This window comes from Lampetra planeri, chromosome 8, assembly GCF_965212315.1.
Source record: "Lampetra planeri chromosome 8, kcLamPlan1.2.h2, whole genome shotgun sequence".
In the NCBI taxonomy this organism is placed as follows: domain Eukaryota; kingdom Metazoa; phylum Chordata; class Hyperoartia; order Petromyzontiformes; family Petromyzontidae; genus Lampetra; species Lampetra planeri.
Genome location: NC_136114.1, coordinates 7,995,043 through 8,021,617, shown reverse-complemented (window position 1 = coordinate 8,021,617; position 26,575 = coordinate 7,995,043). Strand labels below are relative to the sequence as shown.

At 42.4% G+C, this 26,575-nt stretch overlaps 1 protein-coding gene across 1 annotated transcript in view; it reads left to right on the top strand.

The window, feature by feature from the left end:
- LOC144720450 (ATP-binding cassette sub-family C member 8-like) overlaps positions 1 to 25,811 on the top strand; it is a 71,771-nt gene extending 45,960 nt beyond the window's left edge. Inside the window, exons 24-32 of the mRNA XM_078597252.1 lie at positions 724 to 881; positions 1,710 to 1,802; positions 3,654 to 3,756; positions 7,040 to 7,153; positions 8,961 to 9,081; positions 16,695 to 16,825; positions 19,899 to 19,977; positions 25,224 to 25,332; positions 25,805 to 25,811. Coding sequence (XP_078453378.1) covers positions 724 to 881; positions 1,710 to 1,802; positions 3,654 to 3,756; positions 7,040 to 7,153; positions 8,961 to 9,081; positions 16,695 to 16,825; positions 19,899 to 19,977; positions 25,224 to 25,332; positions 25,805 to 25,811 — 915 coding nt within the window. The remainder of the gene's footprint in view (positions 1 to 723; positions 882 to 1,709; positions 1,803 to 3,653; positions 3,757 to 7,039; positions 7,154 to 8,960; positions 9,082 to 16,694; positions 16,826 to 19,898; positions 19,978 to 25,223; positions 25,333 to 25,804) is intronic.
- Positions 25,812 to 26,575: the final 764 nt, after the last annotated feature.

The window sequence follows — 26,575 nt, the reverse complement described above, 5'->3', positions numbered from 1 at the left end:
CCGTTGGAGGAGAAGGACGGTGATTGGCTGCGGTAAAAAACATTGAGGGGGAGAGTCCGAGAAATGGGGCTCGAGAAGGATAAAAGGGGAGAGCACGAGGAGAGGCGGCGTTCGAGGGAAGGGACGAGCTTCGAGACCGTTAATGAAGCCCGGGCCTAGTGTTGTTGCTGTGTCCATAATTAAGAGGCTCCCAGTGTACAGTCGTCGGTGTCATTACTAAGTTACTATTATCTCTTGGTGAACAGCGGCTGTTGTTGTTGCTAAATGCACCAGTCACATTGGTTTTGTGCTCAAATGAGCACATGGCCATGCTTGTCATCTGTCTACAGCTGTTTTTTTTTCTATTCTTGCGCATGGTAGCAACTTGTTCGGGAGATAAATGCTAATGTCGAGGTGTATTAGCCACGAGGGGATAAACAAATAAAAATAATCATTTGCAGACATTTGTCAATTCACTGCTGGATGAAAGCCTTCCCACGCTGTGCAAGCCAAGTCATGGGGCTTGCTTGACCATACTTGGCCACACTCGTGAGTGCAGGTGCAGACATCACTTGCCACTGATGTTTGCCATGGCCAGAAATCAAGCTCAGGAAGTCATATTTAGAGTGCAAATATACTAACCACTGCATCACCGCCCCCCCCCTCCACCACACAAACAGCACATTTCCCAGTTCAAAAAGAATCAGTGGTGTTGTAGATCACTTGTCTCTGTAACCTTCACAGCTCATCCCGTCCAGCACCGAGAGCCTCGTGCGCTCATCCCTCTTCTCTCTGTCGGCCGTGAGCGTCATCGCGTACGTGACGCCCATTTTCCTGGTGGCGCTCGTGCCTCTGGCGCTCATCCACTACTTCATACAGAAGCACTTCCGCATCGCGTCCAAGTGAGCCTCACCGGCGGTTGCGGTGCCAAATAGCTGGCGCATACGGGTGTCCCTATCCCCGTCGAGCTGCTCACGTCTGCAGGTGACTCTACCTAATTCTAGATTTGAAGCTTTCGTGACTGCAAGGATTCATATTCTTTGGTTTTTTCGGTAAAGTCACGTGACTTTACCGAAAAAACCTAAGAATATGACTCTATCTGCTCCGCCAACGTCAAGGGCAGTGCCCCGTGGAAGAAAGTTACAAAAGATGCTGATAAAGTGTAGAGTGTAACTGGTCGTGGCCAAACGTTCGTCTTGTCCCACGGAGTGTCCGTTGATCAGAGTTCAACAGACATGTAATTCTGCATCTACTTCAAGACAATTCCGCACACACCTAATTGCCGGTGAAATGTTCACGATGAACACATATGCCAATGTGGTTGTTGCATTGTGATTGATAGAATTAGGCACTTTTCTTGCTATGTATATTTCCACAACATAGTCAAGTAGACAATTGGCAAATGCTGGCGGCACTGCTTGTTCCAATGGTATAGTAATGTTATCTGGTATGGTTGGAAGTCAGGGTAGTGAGCCCAATGAAAGGCTTAAGGAGTAACCTGGTAAATATCTGAAATGTTGCCAGCGAATGGTCGACTCGAGCAGTGGTGTACCACCTATGTGTTCCACTTTTATAAAATTGATGACCACAGTTACAATGTGGGCCATTCTTGATTGTCCACTGGTGTATGAGATGGCCAAAAGCAATGTAAGACCTTCTTGAGTCTTGACACGACTGCACGTGGCGTGCTATGGGTGGACGATGATGTATGATCCTGTGACTGTGAACAGAGACCTGCAGGAAATGGATGAAAACACCAAACTGCCTCTCCTCCTACACATCATGGAGACGGTGGATGGCATTGCAACCATCCGAGCCTTCCGGTGAGTTCTGCTCGCAGCTGGGCTGGCTGGTGCACATTCAGGGGCTTCTCATCCTCATGTTGTCTCACTTCTCGCTGAATACAGAATTCCCTCGTTATTCAGGAACTTGCTCTCCGCGATTTTGGTGATCTTCGAATCGCATCTGGAACTCTAAAGAGAAAGAGAAAGAAAGTGATGAGATAAAGTGATGAGAGAGAATGGGTTAAACCAATCTTTTTTGTTATTATGCAACTGTTCATGTATTTAATAGCTCATTTATGTATGTTTTTAAGGTCATTGGCCAATATCATGCTCAGGTCTGCGAGTAACTCGGTCTTCTCCACCGGATCAGAGCAATGTGCCGTGGGGAAAAAAAAAACAATGCTAAAATAGAAACTTACATTGTAAATGATGTCGGCCAAACATTCCAGTGCTACAATATACCTGACCAAATATACCTCGTGAAATATACCTCATGAAATATACCTCATAGAATATACCTCATAAAATATACCTGCAAATGACTCATTATGGATTACACATGACAACATTGTACCCCAAATGCAAGCGTAATATCAATATAAATGGGGACTTCTCACGAACAATATTTTTCAGAGGTCCCTTGTAGAGCTCTGTCAATTTGAGCAGCATGCCATCAATTCCAATCAACCCATCAATCTGTAGGGTTGAGTCAATTCGGGTGATGATCTCCTTTGCAGTGAATACTTGAGAAGGTATAATATCGATGTAAAATGAGAATTTTCATGTCAGAAAAGGAAATAAGATGCTATGATCAAATGTAAAACTAAATATTATCATTGATCAAAATACAATTATGTGCTATAATCATAATATTCAATATCTAATCCAAAACACCCTTTTCACAAACTCATTATGATGCTGATGTTTTCCTGTGTAATTATCACAGTGTCTGTCCTCTGATGTAGTGTTTTCAATTTAAATTAATAATCCATTTGAGAGTACATATGTTTCAAATCCTTTCCAAACACTTGTTTTCGTGGAAATGAAATGCTGTAATATTAGCCTCATCTCATTGTACTTATCTTCGTGCATAAATTGATCACAAACTCTGTGGAGCTTATGCAAATGTCATCAGATTGGAACACCAGCTGCTACACGGTATTATTATTGCACAACAGAGTTTGTCATTAGCATAAGATTTGGCCACTGTGTGTTGGCATCACGGACTCATTAGGATAACTATACAATGGGCAGAATGTCCTTTGGTGACCAATATCTAGAACTAAATGTCCCATGAGAAATGTCCAATTATACTGGTAGGAACCTCCTGGTTACACCAGCCCACAGGGGATTATTGTGTCCGTCCGTCTGTCCTGCAGGGAGGGGCTGGATGGGGAGGGAGGGGCTGGGTGGGGAGGGGAGGGTGGGGAGGGGCTGGGTGGGGAGGGTGGGGAGGGTGAGGAGGAGAGGAGAGGGTGGGGAGGGGCTGGGTGGGGAGGGAGGGAGGGGCTGGGTGGGGAGGGTGGGGCTGGGTGGGGGGTGGGAGGGGTGGGGCTGGGTGGGGAGGGCCTGGTCACCCCGTGGTGCCCTTATAAAACTCAACGTTTAACCTACTCACGCCAGCATGTGCCCGCCCTCACAGTTGGGCATATTTGCGGAATACACCACGCCGCCGTTGACCCAACGTTCCTACCAGCTCCCTCTGCAGGAATGTGTTTGTTCATACTGGGTAGTTACATCCAACATATGATGATGACGGTAATAATAATTGTCATTGATTTTACATTATCAGTGATTTTACATTATCAGTGATTATTCTTTCTTAAGATATTCTTCATTTGTCTGAGCTGCTGTTGCATAATAAGTCCCTTCTGAGACTGTCCTTGTCAGGCACGAAAGCCAGTTCCGGCAGAAGATCTTCGAACTCATCGACGCCAACAACGTCCCATTCCTGTTCCTCTCAGCTGCTAACCGGTGGCTTGAAGTGCGCATGGTACGCCGGCCGCGTTCGCTTGTTTTATAAACTCGCACTCACAATGGGTTCCATTAAGAAGTAGCAGAATTAACTCAATTTATTCAAATCAAAGTTGCCCTCTTTTTTTATACAACAAGTTGAGCAACTGACCATTTTCCATACCATCATTGTTTCTCTTTAATTGATTCTGCTAGCAAACGGTACTGTGACTACAAATGCATCGTTTTTTACAGTATGGTTCTGAAAAGAACTAAGTGGATGGAATCCATCAGGTGTAGTTTAGCAAATTGTATCCATTTCTTCTTTTCTTTAACGTTTTCGTATTTTATCCAACTTCATCCCAATTGTCTATTGGTATCATCTTGGCCCAAAGGGGTAGATACTCCAGAGCTAGCTCTGAAAGTGTTTCAAGTGGCCTCTGCTAAAATGTGTGTTCGTTGCATGACAGTACAACCAATATTCTAACTCTCAAAGTTGGAATTTTACCAAATTAAGTGCAAAACCATTAAATAAAATGCTTTTGTATGCAGTCATTGGTGATTGGCTAAGACCATCAACTCACTGAACTTCAAATCCAAATCCAACATTTTTATTTAGTAACGTAAAGTCATCCAAAATATACTTAACTTAAAATGAACTCACTGTAACCTAAATATATTTACTTGGTAAAATATGATGCTCGCATAATTAATGTTTTCATCCTTATTTGAATAAATAGCATGAATGCAGATTTAAAAAATTTAATTGTAACTCAGTAGCATGCTCAGACTTGTTTAACTGCTGACAAAGACACATTTTAAATTAGTATTCAATCCACAACGGCAAGTCAATGTAATCACTCGTCCTCTTTATCATTTTTATTTATAGGTTAAGAAAATTTTATTTTAAAAATGCATAAAAAATACTCACATTAATGGTGATGCCTTGAGATTGTTTCATATTTCGCACATGACGAGTAAGTAACACCGGTTTGAACAACATCGACAGCTGTCGACAGTTCTTGTTAGGTTTTCTCACTGCACTGGACTATTTTGTACCATATTTATCATTCCATGACAATGAATTGTACACAATATAGTGTGAGTAACAGGTTTACACGTGTTATTTAAGTAATGGACTATCCTGCTTGGCAGTGTATGAGCACCGCTTTGGCTAAAAGGTGACCTTTGATGTTGTTCAAAGTCACCTTGGAGCTAAACACATTTAATCAAAAAGCACTTTTGGAACACGTTGACATTTTGCCCAATGCTCCTAGCTTGGTGTTTGGCATACGATGCGCTTTGACGAGTGTAATGCTCAATTGGATGGAGCCAAGATAAGGTTTTCAAGTGGTGCTCCGGAATAACCAGTAATGCACTGCAGGGTGATTATACATTCATAAATAGCCAATTAGACAATCAACAAATATCTTGATCATATTTGTAGTTTAAGTATAATTAGGAAATGCACATCAACAACTGAGTTCAATATTTGATGGGCATTGCCTGTACCTTTCAGCATCTGCCTGTACACGCAATTACAGTCAATGCTGTGCTTACCAGTAACCACCTTACCATCCCATCATACCATTGCCCTACCCTACCGTCATCTCCCAAAATGGCAAGTCTCACCCTGTGTCGGCCATAGCATTGGCCACACACATCACAGCGAGAGAGAGAGTCTCAGGCGTTCACCAGCATCTCTACGAACGCTCCTCTCGTCAGCTGTTGAAGATCACTCGAGATTTTTGGTTTAAAAAAATTAGGTGTGTACAAAATATGTTGGCAACATTTCAACCGTGCAGCTTATGTTGCCGTATAATTATAATACACTACTTGTACTTTAATGAGATTGGGGCTTGCCAGTGTGTGAGATTTACTGGTCGGCATGACAACCCTAAATTTCACTTGCTTGGTGTGGCAGTCGCTGACCACAAAGTATACGACGTCCGTGAGTTCACTTGTCGGCGAGCTGAAGTGCCGCATGTCACACGGAACAATAGATGAGACTTGACTGCCCTGCAAAAATAACATTTGTAGCAGGGTTAATAGGTTTGTGCAGGGGCAATGCGATGATTTCACCAATCCATGAATAAACAGATACACGAGGACCATGGCATTGATTTTTAATTAAGGAGGCAGCAGACAGGCCCACCGTACTTAAAGCTGAACTTTGCCTTTAATTAAATGTGATGTCTCCACGGTGCAGTATCGCCATTGAGCGTTTGTTCGAGTGCGTGCCATTGCTCCGTAGCCTTTCTGGAGTGGATGCTGTTGCATGAACAATGTTCTTAAAGTGTGCTTCTAAAATTGTAGCCTGTGGAAAAAGCATGCGACATTTTGGACGTCCTTTGAGAAGGAGAAATTTCTGAGGTATGGTCCCAGGTTTATTCATGAAGCCACATATTCATCAACGGATCTTCAGACGGAACTAATTCAGGGGTTACTCCTGTATTTCGAAAAGTAACTGTATCCGTGGGATTTAATTTGCAAATTAATATAACGATTTCAAATGGCTTTTGTGGATTTTTATGGGAAAATATAACCCTAAAACCTTTTAATATTTATAAAAAAAAAAACTAATGTTGCGTTTTCACACATTTTAGCAAGCACAGTTGTGACTTTCATATATTTCAATGCGGCATTAAAATACGTCATATTATTCGATAGTTATGCTGCATATCAATTATGACTAAACCCAAGTAACCTTTCACTAATTGCCTGTTGACCCTGAGCAGAGCATTAACATATCTGCATTATAAATACAATTAAAGTAGTTTTTCCCCCCAAAAAAAGCATTTTTTTTCTCTATGTTCAGTGCAGCTTCCCCATGCATTTTATGAAGGTCACCATCTCCACACGTTCTCTCGACATTTAAAGTTCAAAAGCATGACGTAATCAGACTCACGGTGGGGTGGTAGGCTGCCCAGCTGTTGCTTCCTCAAATGGTGCTTCATTGACGTTTTCCATTGCAGTATAATCCAGGGCAAGAGCAAACGCCACCCACGTGCCACATCACTTGGCTCCAACTCGATGGGCCTTGTGCTACCCTGAGCTCACAAAATATATAAATAATGAACCCCTTGTTTATTTTCGTTTTACACATCCCTCCTGGTTCAGCAATGTGTACCGACGACCTGGTTAATGGGTAATAACAACAACTAATTGCAGCGATCTGCCGCACGAGGAGCAATTCTGATGCTTTGAGGTGCTCGCCAATTATCAGGCGCTTGCTGCTGGTGTGCACCTCTGGGAGTACGTTGCCCACGATGAGCCGTGAGGCAGGGTGACCGCGTGCGTCTGTGCCATGCTGTCTTTCACAGGACTACATTGGGGCGTCCATCGTGCTCGCCACGGCCATGGCGTCCATAACGAGGTCCTTTTACTCAGGGCTCGACTCCGGCCTGGTGGGCCTGGGGCTCACCTACGCCCTGCTGGTCAGAAACGACCTCCTGTGGACGTTTATATTGTTCTTACCATGATTAATCGCGGTCTATCCCCCTGCTAGATGAAGGTCTCCCCAAGTCCTCGACATCTTACGCAATCCTGCAATGTGATATAATCCACCTAACGCCGACACACGAGCCGATTTTATCGCTCCACCTCATAGGACATCCTCTTGAAAACGTTCCATTTTATTCAAGTCGGTTTCATGTTATGGGACTTTTGTTTTGTTTGAACTGAGATAGCAAAGAGTGGGATTGGCAAGAGTGGACAGACTCTCGAGATGATTTGTTTGGTGTTCATTAATATTCACTGGCAATGTTATATAGAATAACAATATTTAAACGTCAATATTTGTCACTTATCAAAAGATGCATTCTCAATTCAATGTGATTCATGTAGTGATGCATTGCCCATAATCTACAACAACATATTTTTCTACGTGACTTGTCATCTTGGTCTTTTGGAGACCAACATCATGCGTTCATGAAGTGTCGAATATAACCATAGACCTGGGGCCTCCTGCTATTTCTTAATTACGACCACACACTGTGTTTGATTCAATTTCCAAGCAGAGTAATTAGGTTGGACTGTTATATTATGTGTATGACATTTTGACATTGTGGAACCCACTGGGACATTGTGCCAGAATATGCCAATGGGATTCCATCCCGTGTGTCCATCGATACAGGAGTCATGTCAAAAAACGTTACGTGGTTGTATTACCATAGTTGATTGCAGGTACATTGATAAATGGCATTAAAAAGGCTACCCTCATTGACATTCATGGGAGATTGCTAATGAATGCGATGGCAAAGGAGGTTACGCATTTCGCGAGTTGTAATGAAATCCTTAGAGTGTGGCTGTTTACTTGGTGCCTAGAGCATGAATTTGCAATGGATAAACTGGACTCCCATCTGTGAACACCAAAATAATGAATCCGCAAGGGATTTCCAAATGCTCGGCGAACAAATCACTCGCCCACGCGCGTACAATCACACGCTCACTTCCACCCGGCACACAGCGTTTGTCATTTCACCTTCATCATTTTCAAATGTGAACAGTAAGTAAATGTTTGTGGAGATGCCTGCATAACTGTTAAACGTATTTCCTATGAGAAGTTACCTGTTACTATAGATGGAATTTGACTACTATACTGGGGGGGGGGGGGGGTGGTTCGCTTTGTCCCCTACATTAGAAATCGCGAGCGAGATTAATTATTTATTTTATCTTAATTGTAAACTACTGGAAATCAATAATAAAGTTGCCCAGTTTGGCCATGGCGTTGCCCCCCCTGCAAACTTCACCCATGTCGGTAACCTACAAATCCATGGGATTACTGACGAGTAATCCCATGGATTTGGAAATATTGCACTTTGTTAGATTTAATATTCAATATTTTTTATTCACAAAGGGTTTGTTTTAGCCCCAGTTGAGCAAAAGGCTCATTGTGTGTTATTAAGCGCGGTCTGTGGTGTTGGTCCTCAAGAACAAGATGATTTGCGATGTTACCTTACTTAGGTTCCCGACAATGCCACCCTTTATAATCGTCAGGCCCCCTGTTATTTCTAAATCACATCACACATCACATTACTATATGGCTCATATTATTATGTTGTCATAGGAATGTATCACTCACTTATTAATGAAATCTGTACTTTCTGGTAATCGCAGAATTTAACATTCGCGGCCGGATACATTTCAAAACATGCATCTTTGGAACAATTTTGAAATTACTGGCCTACTTTCATCCACACTGCCGATATATCCAAGGATAATACTGACCTTTCTTTTAACCAGGTGTCCATCTACCTGAACTGGGTGGTAAGGAACCTGGCCGACATCGAGGTGCAGCTGCAAGCCATAAAGAGAGTCAACAACCTCATGAAGGTGGAGATCGAGGACGATGAGCGAAGCCCAGGTAACTCGCAAGTTTAAGTTTTTATTTTGTTTAACCTATACAGTATGGCTTGTATTTTATATACGTTTTAAGCGCCGGGAATTCACGTACATGTTGCTTTACATATTGGGCTTTTGAAACATCTTTATCGAGGTGAAGTGTGGGCCGTCCATAAATGACGTCACGCGATTTTAGACGATTTTTGACCCACCCCTCCTCGTCACACGGCGTCACAAAAAGTCAGACCCCCTCTCAAATATGACGTCACAAAGCTCTGCCCCCCCCCCCAAACCATATTTTAATTTTGAAAATAAAACATGCTTTAAATCGCTTTAAACTTTTGTCATTTAATGTGGCACTGCACTCTGATGTTATAGGAGTGTTGTTATAACAATTAGTGTTGTTATAACAATTCTATATTTATTTAAAGTTGCGCATTTTGATGTGACGTCACATTTCCCAACCCCCCCCCCCCCCTCGTCACACTTCGTCACAAAAATCTGACCCCCCTTGCCCCCCTAGGTGCGTGACGTCATTTATGGACGGCCCCTGTGTTGCGATAAGCTAATCAGTCATTCGTGAACTTGTATTCATGTCGATATACCCAGTGACCTCGGTTCTATGTCTGGCCAACGCCAGCAACTGACTAGTGTGGTGAAGTATGACTAGTGTGGTGAAGTATGGTTAAGCAACTGACACATCATGGGGAGGCCTTCATCCAACGGTGGATTGACAAAGAGGTCAACATTGAAATTATCTTTTACCAAATTAGATGTCCACAAGTAACAATCACACTCGTTTTCAAGAAAGAGTTATTAATCGTTTGCACAAGCGAAACGGATAATTGCAGTTTGACATTTGATTCGTTTGTCTGGCTTTTCATTAGTTTAATGTACATTTGTTGTCATATCTATTAAGTTTCACGTTCGGGGTTTCTTTTGTAGCAAAACGTTGTGCATTTCTATTTTTTGTGTATGTTGTTACATTCACTCTGTTCTTTTCACTGCTCCATGGCCCTCTAATAAACTATAAATGTCAATGCATAAATAGTGCATTCCAGAATAATACGCCCGATAAATAAAATGAGTATATATATTTTTTTATATCCAAGATTTTGTGCCCTTTGCATAGACACTTTCGACACACACTGAACATCCGGTAAAGCAATTCGTCACAGTGAGAAATAACAGTTGCTGACTCTTCCTCTTCCTCATTCAAGGGGAAAATAGTTTTATTACAATTTCCGATATAACACCTATACAGGCTGCCCCAAAACCGTATTATCGCCTTGCCTCCTGGGAAACTCAAAGCTTAAACCGTAAGGGTAAAGAGAATCAGAGCTCAAATGAATTGAACATTTAAAGAGCACACAAATGTCAACGGCATACCTTCACAGGTGGCATCTGTATGGAAAGTAAGAGTTGTCGAGGCTCCGAGGCTTGACTAAAAAAAAATCCAAAGCAACAAAAAGAACACCACTGTGTCGGTGTTGGTGGGTGTGCCGTATCGCTCCGCTATGTCGTGGGCTTGCACTGAATTGTCCGGGGGGAAATAAACGTTCACATGTTCTTATATAACAGCTGTAGACAACCCCTATGCACGTGTTATATACTCTATACGAAAGCCTTCTTTGGGAACTAGAATGTTCATATCCTGAAGGAGCTCTCGGCGCGTGGGGCGAAATGTCAGAACATTGTTTCCGAGCAGCATAGGGTACGACCCGGGAACACATCGGGGAGCTGAAGAGGATGGCTACACCTTAGTAGGGAGTGACGCGTATGGCACCCACATTTATACTATATATGCTGCCTGAAATATTGAATTCTAGATTTGAAGCTTTCGTGACTGCAAGGATTCATACTCTTAGGTTTTTTTTTCTGGAAAGTCACGTAGGTAAAAATAAATAATGAAATAATAATAGAAATAAAATTCTAATAATAGAAATTAAATATAATAATTGAATTTCTATTATTGTTATTTTATTATGTATTTTTAACTACGTGACTTTACCGAAAAAAACCTAGAGTATGAAATATTGAAGCAAATATTCAATACAAGCAAATGGAACCTATTGCCACAGGGTATTGGATTGGAGAATGAACTATGGGCAGAAATAATGAATTGCATGTGGGGTCTTATACTACAGCCAATTTGGCTGTTGATATCACACGAATGCCGATACATTCACAACTTTTAGATTTAAAGCTTTCGTGACTGCAGGGATTCATCTTCTTGGTTCTTTCGGTAAAGTCACGTAGAAGGGAAATAATAAAATAATAAAAATAAAACATTATAAAATCATTCTCACGACGTTTCGGCCACAACGCAAGCAGCCGTTTTCAGGTGGAGAACAGGTCTGTCGAGAAGGCAGAGTCTGAATGGACAGGTCTGTCGAGAAGGCAGAGTCTGAATGTCCATTCATTCAGACTCTGCCTTCTCGACAGACCTGTTCTCCACCTGAAGACGGCTGCTTGCGTTGTGGCCGAAACGTCGTGAGAATTATTTTATTCTGTTTTATTTTTATTATTTTATTATTTTCCTTCTACGTGACTTTACCGAAAGAACCAAGAAGATTCACAACTTTGTCATGTTAAAATGAGGGACAAAGGCACCGACTAATCAGTGCGAATAACAGCATGGCCAATACCTAACATGATCAATGAATCAATTAGACTATTCCAGAGAGATTTACGACACACTAAAAGCTCTAATCAATAAAGGCCTCCTCCAATCAGCAAAGAAATATATTTTACTGCGACAGTCCACTAAAATAAATGCCCGCTTCATCACACAGGGCAAATGAGAGGTGACATTGGTTCCCACTTAACTTCACTCTCGAGCGATGACAAGCGTGCACAACATGTCAAATGAGAGATGTTAGGGACAAGTCGGTGTCACTACACCGAACGGTGTGCAGAAACTAAAACGAATTTTTTTTTTAATTGGCAATGTTTTAATGCCTGAGGCCGCCAATATATTGCTTACCGCTCCATAACTGGCTCATAAACTGCATCCTCATTAACTCACGTTGAGATTTGCACATCACAAATTGCCCTGAAGTGCTCTGATATAAACGGTAGTTTTACTGGATGTGGCCAGATCACTACACGCATCGTGGTTATTGACCACCAGAGGTGTGGACTCGAGTCATGTGACTTGGACTCGAGTCAGACTCGAGTCATGAATTTGATGACTTGCGACTCGACTTGGACTTGCATAACAATGACTTTGTCCCACCTATGAGATGTGGACTCGAGTCATGTGACTTGGACTCGAGTCAGACTCGAGTCATGAATTTGATGACTTGCGACTCGACTTGGACTTGCATAACAATGACTTTGTCCCACCTCTGTTGACCACCTTTGTGTGCCTGGGTTCAAGCAGCAGAGGCACACCCGTGAAAAATGAACATTGATTTGTGATATTGGTAGAGTGCTTACATGCAGAGAGTTCATGCTCTCCGCCCAGGCGCCAGTGAGGATTTAAACTTTTTCCAAAAAGTGTATGCTCCTCTGTCATAAGCAGCCCTGAGCACAATTTGTGTGACATTTTTAAAAATATATATATTTTTTTCATTTTTGGAATGCACTCCCAAGGATCAGAGGGTTACTTGTCTCTGATCCCCTGATGTTTTCATGACCAGTAGTTCTGTTTGTATTAAAGATCAAACTCTGGCTTCGAGCAGACAACACAGTCCCCAAACATGCGAGCATAATTGTAAAACACCTCTTAATCTCAACTGTGTTTATTTTGGCCAGAAACTCCATGAAGGACAATGTTAAGGTAATGCAACTGTACTTTTGTTGATATTATTTCTTGGATATTTTAAATATATGATAATGTGCACAGCCTAGAATGAAGTGTAACATATTTCCCATCGCGTTATGACCTTGGCGATGTAAATTTGATAGGTCCTTTTAAATAAAGTATTCTACCTACAGAAAATGCAATGCAGTTCCCTTGCCCCATTTGTTGTATAGATATATGACTTGGTATCAGTCGTATATACAAATACGGTTTTCTGGGAATTTCTCTCACTTGATACAGCTATTGTGCTGTGACTGTTCCACCTGAAGACGGAAGCTTGTGTTGCCTCCGAAACGTCGTGATTTTTATTTTATTTTTATTTTACTTTTATTAATTTAAATGTTTTACCTACGTGACTTTACCGAAAAAACCTAAGAATATGAATCCTTGTAGTCACGAAAGCTTCAAATCTAGAATCAGTCGTGTACTTTTATAATGCGATTTGTGCTTGAGTTTAGACCTCTGACATGGACTTTTACAAAAGGCATTGGTGCATTTTCTATTCATTTACTGGAAAATGGGATGCAAATCTACATTTCTGAATGCATTCCTGACCTTATCTTGCATTGTAAAAATTACATTAATAAAAACATGTAACGCATTCCAATGCAGCGGGAGAATAACAACACACGAACGTTCAAATGGAATATTGAACGGGTTTAAATTATGTCGTTGTTGCATTTGGAAATTGAATAAAACATCCCTGTTTCATTATTTAAGAAAGACCTCGAGCAACGGTGCTTGTCTTTTGCGTCCAAAGTCAGCGGGGAGATTGTGTGTCAGCTTTTACCCAGCGCACTCTGTACTCAATCTCACTTGGCAGAGCAGAGAGTTTTCCACTTGAAACCCTGTGAGTTTTGAGCTTAAATTAGACTCCCACCCCCACCCCCGCTCAACAAGCCAATGTCCTTGCACAGGATTTAAGTCATAATACAGGGCACACACACATCACATTGGGATGCCGCCGTGCTGTCATGGTGAGCACACCAGACTTTGTGCCCGGAGGTCGTAACATTCCATGTTCCGGGGGTGGCAGTTGAAGTAGTGTGAACATGAAATCGCCCACCGTCTCTGTCCATCCAGCAGTATTAATAGGTTCACTGGTTAGTCAAATGGCAGTTGGCGTGTGGAAGGGTAAAGTGTGGGTATGCCCATCTCTTCCAAGACATCTGGCCACTGTGGAAAATAGGTCAAATGAAAGCAAAATGTTGGCAATAATGAATGATTTTACCGTGATTCGCAACCACGGTCATACAATCTTGCATGGTGCATCAAAATCAGTTCTCGTGATGTCGAAGCAGTCGACAGACGAATGTTACGAGCATCTGAACACGAAGATTCACAGTCTGTTGCCGTATAGTACCCAACCTGATGACAATGAGCTCCGTGTTCCAAAGGCAGATTTGTCTCCTGTCCTAGACTTGGTCGGATGGTTCCTCGATTCAACGGACCCAAATCAATGGTCAATTTTGAAAAAAAAATTGAAAGTCTGAATAAACCTTCAAATCGTGTCAAACTTGGCAACGGGGTCAATTAAAGACTGACAAAACAGATTTGGATTTAGATTTAAAGCTTTCGTGACTGCAGGGATTCATATTCTTGGTTCTTTCGGTAAAGTCACGTAGAAGGGAAATAATAAAATAATAATAATAAAACAACAAAATTCTCACGACGATTTGGTTATTCAAATTTCGATTCTTAGACTGTTCTATGAGAACCGGTTTATTATGCTGCACCGGTGTACCGCCAATACGTCCAAATGCCCTCTTCTTATGATATACCTTCATGTCCCCCCGCATATGACCCCACCTATGACCCCACTTGAGTGGGGCAGTGAGCCCAAATTTCCCCCCTTTTGTAGGGCACCTGTCGCACCGAGATCGGGCTGCTGCCGTTCGCGTAGTTTCTGTTCCCACTCCCTCCTCCATTCTGTGATCGGCGATTTGTGCCAGGCTCGGCGTTGAGTTGTAATAAAAACTATTGTCAACAATTTAAAGCTCTCTATCCTGGAGGTCTTTCCGCCAGCGGTGGTATGAGCAGGTAATTTCAGGGCGGCACTTTTACCTTTTACGGGTCACGTGACTACATTGAGTGTGATTTGATGATTACATTTTGGCCATGCTACTGAACATGACAACTGTTTGTGAGTCCTACTGTATTGGCATGTAAGTGACACTATATAAAGATACCCTCATTTCTTTTAGAGGGCATGCATTTGGCAGTGTTATATAAACCGAGTTTACAGTCCTGAACAGGAACGTGAAAGCGGTAAATAATGATGGAATACATCCCTATTGGCACTCTCAGTGCTAATTTAAGTGTGCACGTGTACATCTACAGCCTCTTTATCAATCCACTGCTGGAATAGTGCCTCTGTATGCCATGCGCAGCATTGGGTATACATGACCATACCTCACCCACACTAGTCAGTGCGAGTCGATAAAGGCGGGGTTCATGGATGCAGGAGCATAGAAGTACAGTAGAACAATGAATGTTGCTGCTGCACTGTCCTCTGCTGCCCACCACTTTCCGCCCCCATCCCCGAGCAACCTTGACTAACCTGCTGTGCGTGGTGGTCACCCATCTAAGCCATATCCAAGCTCAACCCTACCTAGCTTCCGAGATTTGACGCGATCAGAGACATTAAGGGTGATTTGGTAAAAGGTGTACAATACGAACACTGCCGAAATATCAACCGTTGTTTCAAGAGAAAAAAAAACTTTTACTCGTTCCAAAATAACTTATACTTCTTTTTTCCTTAGCAATGTGAGTGCTGCAGTGCACGTTCAGCTGCCATGGAGCCAGCAGAACTGTGGCTCAGTAAAACAAAGGCGCTTGCCTTCGCGTTCTCATCACTGGGAGTACCCATGGCATTCGAGGGCAATTCTGCTCTGTGCTGTATTCTACTGCCGCTGTGTACGTTATGTATGGCCAAATCACCCAGAGATCACCCGATCGCATGAAATACAGGAACGTAAGCAGGGATGTTGGCTGAAAAGTTGTGCGATGGACGCGTGACCACCATGCGTACAATAGGTGTTGCTGGCTTTGTTGGGTGCAGCAGAGGGCAGTGTAATCAAAATCCATTATTCTATTGCTCCTCGCCTTTTCCAACCTGGACTGACCAGTGCAGTGAAGTATGGTCAATTGACCCCTTGAACTTGTAGGATATAGGGAGGCCCCTCATTTAGCAGTAGATTGATAAAAGTCAAGATAGGGTCATACCTGTTTCAAAATTGCCCTCGTTCTACGGCTCTTGCTAAGCACAGGAGCATAGTTCTCCGGAATTAAGTTCATCTGGGTCTGTCCAGGTTATACTTCTTCTCCCAGAACACCACATCCAGTATACTTCTCATTATAGCTGTTGCTAATGGTCAAATTCCACCTTATACCAGTGACCTGGAAAATATATCCACAAAGAAATTAACCTCTGGCTGTGCCACCGTGGGTCTGATAGTCGCAAGATGTTAACTACCTCGCCTGGTATACGTGAGGTTGTGGGTTCTATCCCGACCCTGATGCCTGTATATTTGGAAGTTGCGTGGCTCTCTCCCCGTAGTTGCGTAGATTTTTACCTCGGTCCTCCGGTTTTTCCTTCCACATTTTTTCTTCCACATTTAGAATCAACATGCGATTGGAGTATTTGGCTGCGATACATTTCCACGTGATAAGCCACTTCGTTGAGCTATCATTTGTGGCCGTGTCTCTTCTGTAAAAAATATCTATATAGCTCAGTGGGCCTTATCTGGTAAAAAAAAACAAAAAAGTTTAGTTTATCATTGATGTATGAAACCTGGCAGCTGAGTTCAAGCCGTCCCTTGTTGCAGACCCGCACGCCGTGCCAGAGGACTGGCCACACCGTGGGGAGATCAAGATCAATCGGCTGTCCGCTCGCTATGATGCCTCCCTCAAGCCTGTCCTCAAGAACCTCAGCTCAGTCATCCAGCCAGGGCAGAAGGTGAGCGAGCGTCACACCATGTGTGAATTCACACTCACCACCGATTATATTTAAATACTCTCACAGACACCCTGTAGCTGACCTTGTCGACAACGGAGGGGGTGGCGTGACGCCGTCAATGTTAAACAAACGTCAAATGAATGTTGAATGCTCAACGGAATAAACAATGATAGGATGTACTTTTGTCTATCACCCTTTCTCCTCAAGCTACCCCCGCCCCCCCCCCCCCCCCCCCGCTATGTATATGAGGAAAGGTTGAATATAGTTATGGGTTTCAATTTAAAGCTTTCGTGACTGCAGGGATTCATCAGGGAAATAATAAAATAATACAATTTTAACACAATAAAAACATTTAATTTTATTACTTCTACGTGACTTTACCGAAAGAACCAAGAAGATGGTTATGGGTGTTCGTTGAAGTGACGTGGCGAACTTTTAAGAGAATCTGCCACTGTTTTGAAACCTGCGCTGGGGCTTCGGCACCAGCGTTTTCGCAGTAACATGCACAGTACGCACCAGTGAGTTCTCATTACCGGTGCGAAACTTAACACGTTTCGTCGCCGGTAATATTCTATTTTAATACTGACATTGAAAGGTAAAACAAAATCTATTAAAGGGCAATGTAAATGGGAACATTTTCATTAAAAAAAATTTGAACGTGAACTCATCTGCAATTGAGAATTCAGTTATTAACTCTGTAGCAGAAGCGTCTCAGCAGTCTATCTTATTACAATAATGTAATTCAGTTTTACGGCACATGATTCGTATTAGCGTTACACTGATTTCCGCCGAAACATCTTAAATACAACGAATAATAATGACAAGATCAGTGTGCAGCACTGGTGCCTCTTACAGCAGTGACAAGTACAAAAAGAGTCCCCCCCCCGCACATGTAACATACCGAGGTCATGTGGGGAGTGTGGACTCCAAGGCACGCATGCATGCGCGCCACCTCCAGCAGCGAGACTTGCGATGCAAGCTGCCTCCTACCCCACTCCACGTCCTCAGAAAAGGGTCTTGCGAACCTCCAGATGGACATTTTAGTGCACAGTCAACATTGACAATAGATTTCATTTGAGAACCGCAACAGTGGCCCTTTAAAACGAATGTGAACCCATAGGAGCAGGACGATTGCAAGATGCAGACACACCTCTTAAAACATACGCGCACAAAAGATCCCACACATACCCATTATAATACTGTTGTGGCATGCGCTGTGTAGCGAGCACCTATTAAGATATGCACAGAGCATTAGGGTGTGGTGTGACTGGAACTATGCCCATAAATCGCTGTCTCTTCAGTGAATACATACGTATACAAAAATCCCCCATATAGCCTTTAACAGACTTTTGGGGTAAGGGCTCTGAGTGAGCACCTATCAAGGCCGGAACGGCACACGATAGGATGGATGACCAGCACCACGCCTGGTCGCCGTTGTATCCCCAGTGGCGATGTTTACACACCGCACCAAGTACTCATTTGTGGCTGAGTCAACCTAGGAGAGGCCCAGAACCAATTTAGATAATCGTCACTGGTGTTTGCGCATGAGCAGGAATCAAGCTCAACTCATAATATAGTTTTTTGGGTCAGATCGCGTTATTTATAATTGTGTCGTAACCCTCCACCACCCGACACGGCCAAACAGTAAAAAATGTGTCACGTTTCCAAAGGACAAATTAATTGACTTTTTTAGCCCACCGTCCTTTGAAAACGTGACACATTTTTTACTGTTTGGCCGTGTCGGGTGGTGGAGGGTTACGACACATTTATAAATAACGCGATCTGACCCAAAAACCTATATTATGAATAACATTTGTCGCGAAAGCCTACGTGTTAAAATAAACTCAACTCACTGGGTTCATAGCGCAGCGCACTAACCACTGCACTACCGCTCCCCACGTACGCACATACACACAAACACATGCACGCATGCTGCTCTTCATACCTAGAGGACATCCCGTGTACTTTGCTGGGTGAAATAATAAACGCAGCACAACCTTCCGGCGTCCGCACCATATAGCCTCTGGTATTTTATTGCAAAGTGCAGCTCTCTGGTGGAATACTGCATCGACTTACCCTTGGCATTATTGAATATTGACGCTTGTTTTCTCAATTCGATCTCTGTGGCCTCTCATATGTTGCTTGCCTTGCTGATATAGAAAAACACTGATAGTGTCTCGCACGATTTTAAACTCTTTTTTCTTTGGGTAACCAGAATGCAGAATGGTGACGGTGCTGTGCATAATATTAAGCAGCTCATATTTAAGCCAGCTGATTAATTCGTCTTCTTGGTTCTTTCGGTAAAGTCACGTAGAAGGGAAATAATAAAATAATAAAAATAAAACATAATAAAATAATTCTCACGACGTTTCGGCCACAACGCAGGCAGCCATCCTCAGGTGAAGACCAGGTCTGTCGGGGAGACAGCGTCTGAACAGACCTGGTCTTCACCTGAGGACGGCTGCTTGCGTAGTGGCCGAAACGTCGTGAGAATTATTTTATTATGTTTTATTTTTATTATTTTATTGTTTCCCTTCTACGTGACTTAACCGAAAGAACCAAGAAGATGAATCCCTGCAGTCACGAAAGCTTTAAATCGTGATTAATTAGTATTTGCATTAATTTAGTTGTTAGGTAATTGATGGTAAGGAAAATTTAAAAATATATATTTACAGCCCTTCCACTGCTGGAGGAAGGCTTCCCCCCAACACGACGTGTCGGTCATTGGGTTTGTTTGAATATATTTCCTCACGTTGGTCAGTGCGGGTTGGTGAAGGTCGTGGCCAAGAATGGTTTAGATGTCGCTCGTCTTTCACGTTAGACGTGGCTGGGAAATGGACGTCGGGTGATTAGGCTCAAGCACATTGGATATTTTATTTGTAACTCTGTACATAAAATATTGCCACTACATATTGTATGTGGTATTATGCAGAACCTTTGTGAAATACGATGGATTGTCGTGAATGTGAAAAGTGTAATTGGGATCACTGGACACTCACAAATTTGAACTGAGTTATCTATTGTATAGTGTATAATCCGTCCGTGATGAAAATGTGTTTTTTTTCTAATCCAGGTTGGGATTTGTGGGCGGACCGGCAGCGGCAAGTCCTCTCTGTCGCTGGCTCTCTTCCGAATGCTGGATATCTTTGACGGTGAGAGGTGACCCATATCACCGTTATTATCAGCCTCTCTCTGACGACTTCTGCAAATGTCTCCGTGTTCCACGTGTCCACCTCTGTATTTAGTCTTCGTGGCTTATAGCACGGCCAATGTGTGTTCAGAGGGAAGCCGACTTGAAATTACTTTGGACTCTCCTCCATCCATATGCAGCAGCTCTTGCTGAGTCGTATCCAGATCAATATGTGACTGCTCACAGAGTCTTGAGGAAACCTTAAAAGCAACTGAAAATGCCTTGCCCAGTGGGCATGAAATAACATTATCTGCCACTGCTTGCATGACTACATAGCGGGCTTTAAAACATAAAACATTTGTTTTGTTCCATTATTAAATTGATCTCAAAGGAGAGACACGCAAACAATAGGTGACCCAGTAAAGCACTGAGCCAGTGTAAAGGTTAGCCGTGCACCGTGGGTAATGTGAACACGATAGACACACGTCACGAAGCATAACAATAACGGCCTGTCATGTGGCAATCGCAAACCCAATTCCATTCTCAGCTTGCCACGCATTCTCGCTTCGACTATGCACAATTTGGACTAGGAAATTGGAACCCTTTTAAAATATATATAACGAGTCGGTGGGTGACAGCAGCACGCCCGGCCGCCTCTATCTCCCCAGTGGCAATGTTCACACACCACAGCAGTTACTCGTTTGAGGCTGAGTCGACCTAGGGGAGGCCCAGGACCGGTTCAAATAATCGTCACTGGTGGTGGCCGTGAGCGGGAATCGAACTCGGGTCGCCGGGTTTGTAGTGCAGCGCGCTAACCACTACACTACAATGCGTTACGCTTCCACATGCGTGGGTCACGTGACAGATTTGACGTCACAGCCGTGCAAAAAATGTATGCATTATTGAGCTCCCCCCCCCAAAACTAAAGTGTATTTTGAAATCCTTTATATTAAGTTCACTTGCTTGCTTGCTTGCTTACCACCGTGCAAATCTTTCGGTCGTTTTTTAACCCACTTCCCGTGATCCAATCGAGCTGACATTTTGCACACAGACTCGTTGTGCGTGACAATGTATTTTCGTGAAAAAATTTTTCCAAAATTTTACACTTTTTAGGATTTTTTTTTATATTTAATTACCAATTGCTTAATGGTGGCAGCCATTCATCTGACCCATAGGTGGCAGCCATCTCAAGCCAGAGGACGAGAGGGCTCTAGCCGCCACGCATATAAAGAATTTATAGTGAAAAACTTTGTTTTTACGGGTTAATTTTTTATAATTTTTGCATGGTGTACAGTCTGGAAAGTACCCACATGGCAAATTTGCAGTTTGTTGCATGTCGGGAAGTACGCTAAACATTTTGAACAGACACATATTCACAACTTTGCCTTTTATATATATGGAGATTATAAAGTATAAACTCGATTGAAGGTCTAAAAAAAAGAATAGTTGTGTAAAAATTCACCCTTCCCCAGCGGCTTCATGGATTGTCGTGAATCAGGGTTGTGATTTAATTCACGAACTAAGTGTTTAACATTATGCCACCTATGGCATATTCAGGGGTTACTAGACCCCATTACATACAACATGTATAAATCTACACACATTGATTCTTACACGCATGATTAATTGCATGTATCGTGAGCTTAAGTATCAATGTTAATATTGATGCATCATTACGCCATCATAAACAAGCTCTCCTTTTGTCAAATGCTTCGATTTTGTCATCACCAGTTGTTCACAATTTGAGTTCCCGTATTCTTCGATTTATAAGGGAAATTTTCCCTTCTGTATTAAACATCAAGAGTTGTTGGTGCATCTTATTATCCAGTGTGCGTGCAGAAAATTACATTTACATAAGTTTATTGAGACTGGGCACAAATTTCAGGTGCATCTTATTTTTCCAGCCTATCTTAAAATCTGGATAACATGGTATTTAAATGGTACAACTATGTTACCATTTTATTTTAAGGTTTATATTTATGCACATGTACTCTTTATTATGTAATGATATATCAGTCGTACATTGCAGCTTGTGTTACATGCCTTATGGACATTGATTTTATCAGGGCTCTGAGTCACAAATTGGTGAGCTCAGCTTTTGAAGGCGGTTGATTAATGAGTGGTCAGTGCGTCACGCGTAAGAAAAAGTGAAAACTAAAGGCACCAGTTTGTATTTTAAAGGAAATCGTCAAGATGTATTTTACCTCTCTGCCTCTTAAACGTCGGTTTGTTATTTCCTATAACCGTTCTGTTTAGTGGGCAAAACGGGATTTCGATTGATTTTATTTACTCTTTGAAATTGCTTCTTACATCAATGCTCTCTCCACTGTGACCGGCTTTGGTTTACGTTTTAAAAACGAGATGTATCTTTCGACCAGAAATTACATTATGGTATTTTATTTATTACTCGTTCATAAGGCCTGTCTTCGTCAGACTAAAGTTTTCTAAAAATATAATAAGTAAGCTGATATGATCAGACACTAACAACTACTACAAAAATGTGTAGTTTTTCACAAAAAACACAAATTGTTGACGACTTGATTCAACTTCTTATAGTGAAAGACATTCCCATCAGAAACCACTTAATTTTTTTATGAGAAAGAACAAAATTGTATGAACGTAATACTCTATGAGGGGAAACTAATATCTTTTACCGTTTTCGAATTATTCTGATTTGAACATCATAAAATGTGTATTTTTTCATTTAAACCCACTTTAATCCGAAATATCTCAAAAACAATAAAAGATAGAACAATGATTATCGCTTTCATTGTATTTGCTGTTTAACGTTCTATTAAACTGAAATGACGCAATGTTATATTTTGAACGCTTTCTGAATGGCACGCACAAATATGTTTATGGGGCATTTAAAATCGAGATTTGGGGGCCTTCAAATACAAATCTTGGATTTTCATATTTTTCCTGTTGTTTGTGTCCTAAAATCTACTTATGTACCACATTTCAGCTTTCTACCTTGTCGGGAAGTACCCTGGAGGTTTTTGAGACATACAGATGAAGGTCTTTATTTATAAAGATTTTTTTATCATAGTTACTGGGCAACAGAGCCCACAGACCAAAATGTCAGGCTTCCAGCAACAAACAGCACTCTTAATGTTGTAATAGATAACAGTTGACTACTATTCTAGAATTAAGCAAGGTTATGAGAATTTAGGAAACGAGATGATGGGAGAAGGCACTCCCCAAGTGGAGCAGCAGAGAGAGAGAAGCATTGTGGTCTACACAGTGGCTGAACAATCAGTCAGTCTGACATGCGGGGGTTCTGAACATGGGTGGAGGCGAATATGACATTACTGAAAATTTCTATGGTTTATTTTATTGTGTTCGGATATATCAAGAATGTTACAAGTGGGTCATAATTAGCATTTTCTACCTTCCCAAATACTTTTAAAATGAACCTGATTTATTAAAAGTATACGTTTATATCTTTTTCACGTTCTCACAGGCAAGATTCCAAAATCTGGTTTAAAGAAACCCAACCTTTTTTCCCCCTTCAGTTGTGTAACACTGTAACTAATACATCAAGTGACATTGACTCTCCCTTGCATAACAATAACATGTTATCGATGTGCTTGCTGCTCTTAAAATAAATAAATAACCTACAGCTCATTACATCTAGCAGAAGGTCATCGAATCTGCTGCCTTATCGCTCTAAATGCAAGCACCGCTGCCACAACTGTTTGGGCTAATTTTATGGGACACAGTATTTGCATTTTTACCCGCAGAGGATTTCAGTGGATGGACGTTACGATTACTCGCAACAGACCATTGGTTACGGATGTTCTTTAATGCATGTTCTTTGCATGAGTAATCAGTGCGTCGGGCGCATTTTCCTTGTTGGATTAGGATCAGGCCATATGGAATCCATTCGCCTGCATTAATCACGGTAGGCTGTTCGCTTTGACTGCGGTAACAATTCAGTGTCAACTCGACACGCAAGCAGCAGGCACGCAATGCATTTCGTGGCTCGGTAATTGCTGTAATTACATCAACAAAGGCGTTGTGTAACTCTTGGCACCAGGCTGGACTTGCTCATCAGAGGTCGCCGGTTCATTTCGATCTCCCGACACGGGAGTAGAAACAAGGGGCAAGTTTCTTTTTCCCCTCCCCCCTCCCCCTAACAGTATAAATTGGTACACCAGTCAGATGATCGGCAGTGCACGTGTGGTGGCATAAATTGCCGGTAATCCAACCTCTTCCAAGATGTCTAGATAGTGTGGAAGAGTGGGAGAAAAATATCCTTTAGATGGGCTCTCTTGGGGGGCTTCCTCTAGCGGAGGTCTTTCTGCGAGTAAATGGCGTGTACTTTTACCTTCTACAACGTCTCAAGGCCATTCCCAACTCTGACCGGAGTGAACATTTTATTGCCAATTGGGTACGTGTACCAATGGCAAGCAATAGCTGCTGAACGACGTAATGATACAATCAGAATCGGAATATATATTTATTCTGGAAGAATCTGATGAGCTTTCGATTTAAAGCTTTCGTGACTGCAGGGATTCATCTTCTTGGTTCTTTCGGTAAAGTCACGTAGAAGGGAAGTAATAAAATAATAACTTATGTTTTATTTTTATTATTTTATTACTTCCCTTCTACGTGACTTTACCGAAAGAACCAAGAAGATGAATCTGATGAGCTTTAAAGATTTTTTTCACAGTTGCCCAGTAGGGGCAGGTAAGAAGGTTATGACAACAAACGGTACAAAAACACGATAGGGAGTGCAAAGTACAAAAAAGATAAACAAATCACCCAAACACATGGAAATAAAGCGAAACCATCCCCACCCTATAGTAATAGGTTTTTACCCTTTCAACTGGTACAAAAACTGACACCTTTATACAAGGCATCATGTTTGCAATAACCACAACACAAGCAGTCAAAATGCAAACAAAAAGAAACAACTCTGATGATGACAATGATATGCACTGTCCTTGAAATTGATTGGTCCACACCCGAGACAGCTTTTCTTAGAGCCCAGCCTCCATTGGTGTTGGACCAGATGACGCCAAAAGGCGTACAACTCAAAAACAGTACACTATCAGAGTGTGCCTTGTATAAAGGTGTCAGTTTTTGTACCAGTTGAAAGGGTAAAACCCTATCACTATATTTTGCCACTGGTAAAGGAGATGTCTCATAGTGTAAATACATCCCTACCCTATCAGGCAAAGCCCAATGAACGCTGCAGGGGCAAAAGTAAGACATCGCAGGGCTGCACCTTCACGTAAACAAATTCTTCCGCTTCTTCCGCAGGAAGCATCACCATCGACGATGTCGACATTTCCAAGATTCCGCTTTCCCTGCTACGCTCGAGGCTTTCCATCATCCTGCAGGACCCCGTGCTGTTCAGCGGCTCGATACGGTGCGTGCGTGTGCGTGCGCGCACGCTCGCTCGCTCGCCCCCAACCCCCCCACCCTCTCCCACTCCCCCTCCTTGGGGGACAGCTTCCTGAACGCGGTGAAATTCTCATTACATCACAGCGATCCAGTTCGTACAGCCCTTCGTGTAACCTCACACAAAAATAAAATACCAGGCACCCGAATGCTTTTCCTTCGCAACGCATAATGTTACGCAACGTTTGTCTCGTATATATTTTTTCATCGTTATCGCCATCGGTGATTCCTGGATTTTTCTGTTTCGTGTAGTCACTTTAAGATGTTTCTTGTTCATGTTTTTGTTTGTTGCGTTTGCACCCGAGTCAAGAGCCGCATGGCTCGCAGGGTTATTCCTAATAAATGAAACTGAAAATGTCCACTGCTCCATGAAAGCTTCTCCAAGTTGTTGCCATCTCTCAAGGTCCTGTGATGTAACAATCCATCTAACGCATGCACAGGAGCTGATAGCATCACTCAGTGCCGGCCCGAGCCTCTTGGGGGCCCTAAGCAGAATTTGATTTGGGGGCCCCCCTCCCACCATCATTTATTCATTCATTCATTAATTCATTTATATCACTTGTTTAAGTTATTTAATTGTAAAAAAAAAAAAACGATTCGGGGGCCCCCTGGTGGCCAGGGGGCCCCAAGCAGCCGCTTAGTTCGCTTATGCCTCGGGCCGGCCCTGGCATCACTCACCCTCTTGGCTGTGTTCCTTCCTATGGCTATCACTCCATCCCGAGTCGAGCACCACTGGCCACCGTCCTTTCTCGTGCCATATCCTGCACAGGTCCTTCACGTAAATAATAAAAAAAAATTACTTGCGTATGCGAAATAATCCACGTGTTCCGCTTCTGTTTCAGTGCAATTGCAAGCATGCACCTCGAACTGCTTTCTAACGCACTTTTCCACTTGAGTTTGGTTTTCATTTTCAGTGCCCAAGTTTCTGATTCTCATTCTGTACGCAAACCACAGGATGTCTTTTTTCGTAGAGATATGCCGTAGTAATTATAGTAGGGAAATGAATGCTTAATATTATGCAGTATATGTCCGGTTTTAATTTGAAAATAATTCGATATAGGAGATATAATCCGTATATAATGACAACATGGAGGGGTGCTGCTTGAGAAGTGATGCCCAATCTTTATTCATCTTCATGTGGGAGATTATTAACTATGCCATCAGAACTGATGGAGCGGCTCGCACAATGTGCCATTGATCCAGAGGAACTA